This window comes from Panthera uncia, chromosome A2 (genome assembly GCF_023721935.1).
Source record: "Panthera uncia isolate 11264 chromosome A2, Puncia_PCG_1.0, whole genome shotgun sequence".
In the NCBI taxonomy this organism is placed as follows: Eukaryota; Metazoa; Chordata; class Mammalia; order Carnivora; family Felidae; genus Panthera; species Panthera uncia.
In genome coordinates, this window is record NC_064816.1 from 2212352 (window position 1) to 2219079 (window position 6728).

Consider the following 6728-nt stretch of genomic DNA (forward strand, 5'->3'; position numbering starts at 1 on the left):
GATGGATGGATGGATGGAAGAGTATGTGGGTGGTTGGATGGATGGTTCAATGGTTGGATGGATGGATGGATGGACGGATGGATAGATGGGTGGATGGATGGACGGAAGAGTATGTGGGTGGTTGGATGGATGAATGGATGGTTCAATGGTTGGATGGGTGGACGATGGACGGATGGATAGATGGGTGGATAGATTGGTAAAAGTTTAGGAATGAAGGTAGAGGTTGGGGAAGTCACAGGAAAGGCTGGGCTGAGGTGCTGATTATTAAGTGAGAACCCTTGAGTGTGTTCCTAGGTGAGGAGAGAGCTAATCAGTGGGGTTAAGGATCAGAGGGATCCGATTAGGAGATGGGAGGCTGGCAAGTAACCTACCCCACATATATCTGAGTCCGCTAAGCCCCACTTGTAGCCACTGCACCCCTATCCCGCTCTGGGGTTGGAGGGGGTCTGAAGAGGCACAAGAGGGGTTGCTTGGTCTGTCGGATAAGGAGCCACAGGCACTAGCCTTGGCTTCCCGTCCATACAAAGGGGCAAGTCCCTTCTTGCTCTGAGGCTCTGGCATTTCCTGTTGGCTGCCTGTGTAACAGTCCCATCCCCGGGGAAATGACGCAGGGCTTGTTATCAGTGACCCACATTTCTTAGAGAGAGAACAGGAAGGCGGGAGGGCTCAGGCTTTGTTGTGGTGTGTGTGTGTGTGGGGGGGGGGTGGAGGCTGGGCTTTCGCCCTGGGCCACACACCGAGGGGATGGCGTTGTCCAGCCAGGATCGTGTGGCCACATTTCACAGATGGGGAAACTGAGTTCTGGAGCTCTTCTGCGCTTTGCCCCCCCCAGCCCCCCCCCCCCCAGCCAGCCAGAACCAGGGCAGATTCCGGATGTGTCTGACCCTCTGTCCTCTAACACGGGGGCAGAAATCAGGCAGCCCCGGGCAGAAGCCCGGGAAAATGTCCCCCTCCCGTGCCTCAGTTTCCTCGTGTGTAAATGGGCAAAATAGTAACACCCACCTTGCGGGGTGGGTGAAAGGCAAATAACACACAAGGGGCATTGGCCCAGTAGCTGGCACAGATTCTGGCTGCTATTAATATTGGTCTTGACGTGTCCCAGCTGTCTGGGGTGCCGTGTCACGGGGCCCTGATGGGGTCTGAGTTCTGACCCGGGCTGGCTCCTGGCAGGATCGTGGACGTCGGGGGCCAGAGGTCGGAAAGGAAGAAGTGGATCCACTGCTTTGAGAACGTGATCGCCCTCATCTACCTGGCCTCGCTCAGCGAGTATGACCAGTGTCTAGAGGAGAACAACCAAGAGGTGAGGTCCACCGTGGGTGCGGGGGCACCGCCTCCTGCTGGCCCCCAGGCGTGCAGCCGAGCAGGACAGCCCATGGCCACGCTTGATGGGGTCCGGGTGTGTCTGGCGTGGCTCTGAATCCCGCCCCCCACTCTTCCGTGGTCAGAGCGCTGCGTCCCGAGACACAGATACGCACACACACAAAGGGACACCGGAGCCCCTGGACGCAGCCCCCCCCCAGGAAGCGCAAGGCAGCTGGCCTGGGAAAATGGGTCATTGCCTCAGGGGCAGTGTCCTGCTTTTATTCCGAAAGGCTGGACAACACTCTTTTGTGAGCTCTTCTCCTAATTAAGACCCGGCCCATTTCCGACATCTGGGCTTTTAGGAGTTACGGTTCCACACGGACAGTTTGGGGATCCAGGGGTCAGAGGCTATCGTCCTGACTTTCAGACCGAATCACACAATGAATTTGAGGTCGTTCTGCCACAGAGCTTGCTCCAAGGCAGCCACACGAGGCGTCCTAGTTTGCTGGGCTGTCCTAACAAAGTACCACAGCCCGGGGGGGCCGGAGCCACGGAGACTTTTCTCCCAGCGCCCGAGGCCACACACCCCGGATCCGCACGTTGGCCAGGCTCGGTCCTCCTGAGCCTGCGGGGGAGACCGTCCCAGGCGCTCTCCGCTTCTGGGGGTCACTGGCCACCCTTGGGGTCCCTTGTTCTGTGCACCCGTTACCCATCTCCGCCTCCTGTGGTCCCATGGACTTTTCCCCACGTATCTGGGTCCAAACGTCCCCTCTTTAAAAGGACACCTGCCACCAGACGCGACAATCTAGAAGGACCTCTTCTTAACTAATTACATCTTCAAAGACCCTATTTCCAAGTATGGTCCCATTCTGTGGTTCCAGAGGGGCGTCAACTTAGGGACATTAGTCAAAGCAGTACGGGCCACACAATAGCGTGGGCCACCCCCTCCGACCCAGCCGGGAATCGGGGAGCCCTGAGCTCCCGGACGGTAGGCTGGCAGCCCCCTCTCCACGTGGGGGAGGGCTCGTGTCTGGACCAAGGTGGCCGTCGTGTTGGAGCCATGGTCTGCCTGTTCCCCCCCCGAACAGAACCGAATGAAGGAGAGCCTGGCCCTGTTCGGCACTATCCTGGAACTGCCCTGGTTCAAAAGCACGTCCGTCATCCTCTTCCTCAACAAAACTGACATCCTAGAGGAGAAGATCTCCACCTCCCACTTGGCTACCTACTTCCCCAGTTTCCAGGGTGAGTGGTTCTAGAACTCTCTAAGCCCTTCTCCGGGCTCGTTGAGCCCGGCTCCAACGAGCAGCTCCCAGGAGAGATGCTGGTCCAGACCCTGCCCCAGCTGGAGTCAGTGGAGTTTCAAACGGGATCACACAGACCTGAGTTCCAGGCCCAAGCCGTGAGCCTCAGTTTCCCCCTCTGTGTGTGTGGGGGGGAGATGGCAGCCATCATTCCCGAAGCACCTGCTTCAAGCAGGGGTTCTAAAGAGGCAGGTGTTACAGATTCTCTGCGCATGGTCTGCTGTCGAGCTCATCGTCATGAGCCACACCCGGAGGGTGTCAACCTTTTCCAGACTCTGCCTAGGTTTTCGAGACTTCTTTTTTTGAGTCGTTCATAGTCACTGCATCTATGTCTAATCAGATAGCAGAATAATTTTTTTAATTGTTACTTTTAAGAGAGAGAGAGAGAGCAGAGAGAGGCAGACAGAGGATCCGAAGAGGGCTCCACACTGAAAGTGGGGGGCCCGAGGTGGGGCTCGAACTTACGAGCTGCAAAATCATGACCTGAGTTGAAGTCGGACGCCCAACCGACTGAGCCACACAGGCGCCCCCTCGGTTAGCAGAATACCAAGGAAATAGGTGCCTGACCTTCGAACAAGTCCTTCCAGGACACAACGTCTTCACAGACACAGCAGCCCTCTTTCCTGGGGTGCTTGTAGCTAACAGGTTTGTGCAGCGTCTCGGCAATTGCGCGTGAATCAGGACAGGACGACCCCACTGAGCGGGTTTGGGGGCGAGCCGTCAGCGCAGACGGAGGGGCGAGGGCCTGGCCGCCTAGAGAGGATTACGGGGGAGTCGGGCACAGGTCAGTGTATCTCGCAGAGGGGAGGTGGGGTTTTGGAGGGTCCCGGGAAGGGGTGTATTGGCTAGCACTTTCCGCCCAGGGCCACTGCGAGGACGCAGCATGGCTGTCTCAGGGTAGCCAGACGTCAGCCCGGGGGGTGGGGTGGGGGGAAGCCTCTGCTCCCGACGTGGTGGCCTCAGAGGTCCTGGATGGTCACAGCCGCCTCATTCTATGGCTCAAGCCAATCAGTCAGACCAGCTCCCACTCAAAAGGGGGCAAACAGCCTCCCGTCTCGGTGGCCGAATGGCACGCACGTAAAGGGGGGGGGGAGCGATGGCAGCCGTCCTGGGGACGAGCTGGCTTCATCTCCTGGCACCACAAACTAGGAGGCTGGAAACAACAGACGTGGATCCCCATCAGTTAAGGCGACCAGAAGTCTGAAATGAAGCCGGGGTGGGTTCTTTCCGGAGGCTCTGAGGTCGAATCTGTCCCTGGTGTCTCTTAGTTTCTGGCGTTACCTGCAATCCTCGGTGTCCCTAGACATATGGATACATCCCTCCAATCTGCCTCTGTTGTCACATGGCCTCTCTTTCTCTCTGTGTCGTTCCTCTTCTTATAAAGATGCCAGTCATAGGCTGTAGGGCCCCCCCCAATCCAATGTGACCCCATTTCAAGCTAACCAATTACATCTGAAAAGACCTTATTTCCAAATGAGGTGACTTGGTCATATTCTGAGGTTCTGGGGGGACGTGGATCTGGGGGAACACTGTTCACCCCAGTACACAAGCACCGTGGCAGATGAAGGTCTTAAGCCCGGTGACATCACCACGGGCGTGACGCTTGGCCTTGTCAGGTCTCGCAGCCCACGAGGCCAATCTCAGCCAATCATACCCGGAAGACTTAGGGGCCCGGGAGACAGATGGCAACTTGTCCCAGCATGGCGGACGCCCCTTGTTCCCTTCCCGGCTGGGCGGCCTTGGGAATGGGAACATGGTCTGGAGAGTCGGGGGAGGGGGATAAAGTGGATAGTTTTGAGGGACTGTTTTCCTTCATGTCAAAGGAAACGCTCATGACTCACCTTTTTCTCCCAGCCAAAGGGGCTGCAGTACTCTGCCGACTTCCGGGTCTCAGTCCTTGCCTGCTCTGTACTGAATAACGTTTGTGATTACAACAGCGGCTAAAGTGTCTAACACTGCCAGAGGCGCCCTCACGTATGGACTCATTTGATCCTCGTTAAAAAGTCCTGTGCAGCGGAGCTCTTCCTCCTCACCGCTATAGAGGTGGGGAAACTGAGGCACAGAGAGGCGCAATCACTTGCCAAAAGTCACACGGCCAGCGGGTGGCAGAGGCAGGATTCGAACCCAGGCTGTCCGGACCCGGAGCCACCAGCCTTAACCACTGGGTACCCTGCCTGTCTGGAAGAATCAGAATAACATTCTGATTATGGAGCACAGAGCCCTCCACATGAGTGCATTGAATCCTCACGACTCTGGGAGGCTTGGGACTGTTAGGATCCCCATTTTACAAATGGGGAAACTGAGGCTCACAGCGCTAACATGGACTAACATATAAGGCAACCCAACGAGTAAGTAGGAGAACCAGGGCTTGGGTTCTAGAAGCCCTTGCCCACATTGTGCTTGGGAGAGAGAGAGAGACTGAGCATGGCAGGTGCCTCACCAGGGTGGCCACCCCTCCCCTTCTCTTGGCCTCGGTTTACCCCTCTGCACCTCTCAGGAATGTCTTTCTCTGCTGCTCTAGGCTCCCATCCCCTTAGCCGCAAGCCCAGCCAAGTGAGAGGGTTTCCTTCTTTAACACAGTTCTGCCTGAAGTCCCAGGGCCAAGTCTTATTGGTCCGTTCCAGGTCATGTGACTCACCTGAGTCCATCCTCGATGATCCCATTGGCTGGACCTGATAGTCTTGTGACCCTCTAGAAAAACCAAAGATGGCGCCGGCCTGCACCACGGCGCGTGGTTCCTGGGGCGCCTGCAGCCCCGTTGATGTCCATGCGTGGGGCAGGGTCTCCAGATCCCCTCCTTGACCCAGGAGACTCTCCCTCCTGCCCCACGAGCCCCGTGCCCTGACTGCGCATCCCCCCCTCCCCTCCCCCAGGCCCGAAGCAGGACGTGGAGGCAGCCAAGAAGTTCATCCTGGACATGTACACTAGAATGTACGCCAGCTGCGTGGACAGCGCCGACGAGGGCAGGAAGGGTCCGCGCTCCCGGCGACTCTTCAGCCACTACACGTGCGCCACGGACACGCAGAACATCCGCAAGGTCTTCAAGGACGTGCGGGACTCGGTCCTGGCCCGCTACCTGGACGAGATCAACCTGCTGTGAGCCAGGCCCCGCTGCCCCCGGGCTCAGACCCGCGCGTGGCAGGCGGGACCTGCGGGCGGACCCGTGCTCAGGGAGCCCAGATGCCGCTTGTCGCTGGGCCCCAGGTCCAGGTGGCCGAAGGGCTGTGAGTGAGTCAGAGGTTGACGGCGGCGGGTCGTCGTCCCCCTCCTGTCTCTGCCCCTCGCTAGGACAGCCCCTGGGTTTGCCCCCCCCCCCCTTGACTCAGTTTACCTCCTCGGAAAGGGAGGGCAAGGGCCACTTGGGATGCCAGGGTGGGGGGAAAAGTGGGGCGAGCAGAGGATGTAGGATCTCTCCTGGGCAGAGGCCGGGACCTCCGCGGAGGTGCTGCCCCAGCCCCGTGATGCGGGAGTGGGCCTTCCATCGAGGGACCGGACTCTGGCGCCCCCTAGCGGACAGGAAGCGGCACCGACCCGCTGAGGCCTGGGTGGCGCGGGGACTTCCTGTTCCCGGCTGGAAAAGCGCCCCGGAGAACGCTGTCCCTTTCACGATCTGAGGCTCACAGCGTGTCCTGCCCTGTTTACAGACGAGGGAACCTGAGGCCCACAGGCATCCCCCCGCTTCCCAGGCTGGGGGCCGGGCGCACCGCAACATCCCTTCTGTATTTATTCCCTCCCCTTCTGTGGCGCCCCTCGCAGGACATTAAAGAAACGACATTCTGGACACCTGTGGTTTCTTAGGGTCGTCCTGTTTATCACTATGCAGCCCCTTCTCGGGGCGCCTGTCCCAGGCGGGGTGGCACCACGGAGCAGGAGGGAAGCGATCGTGTGGACGTGTGGGACGCGTCAGCCCACCCTGTGTTGTTACCCGAAAATTCCGGGAGCCCCCACCCACCTCGGATGAAGGTGAAGGTTCAGACGTCGATGGCTCCACTTACCCGGGACCGCGGTCTCCCGCCACCCTCAGGGCCCGGCGGGTCACAAGCCAGCCCACCTCTGCTTTCCGATGAGGAAACCGAGGCACAGAGACACGGAATCATCTGACGAAGGCTCCAGCCTGCGAGATGG

At 58.9% G+C, this 6728-nt stretch overlaps 1 protein-coding gene across 1 annotated transcript in view; it reads left to right on the forward strand.

Annotated features, from left to right (window-relative positions):
* Nucleotides 1-6728, forward strand: part of GNA15 (G protein subunit alpha 15) — a 20980-nt gene extending 14252 nt beyond the window's left edge. Inside the window, exons 5-7 of the mRNA XM_049642347.1 lie at nt 1171-1300; nt 2391-2544; nt 5477-6728. Of these exons, the coding sequence (XP_049498304.1) occupies nt 1171-1300; nt 2391-2544; nt 5477-5703 (511 nt within the window). The 3' untranslated portion in view covers nt 5704-6728. The remainder of the gene's footprint in view (nt 1-1170; nt 1301-2390; nt 2545-5476) is intronic.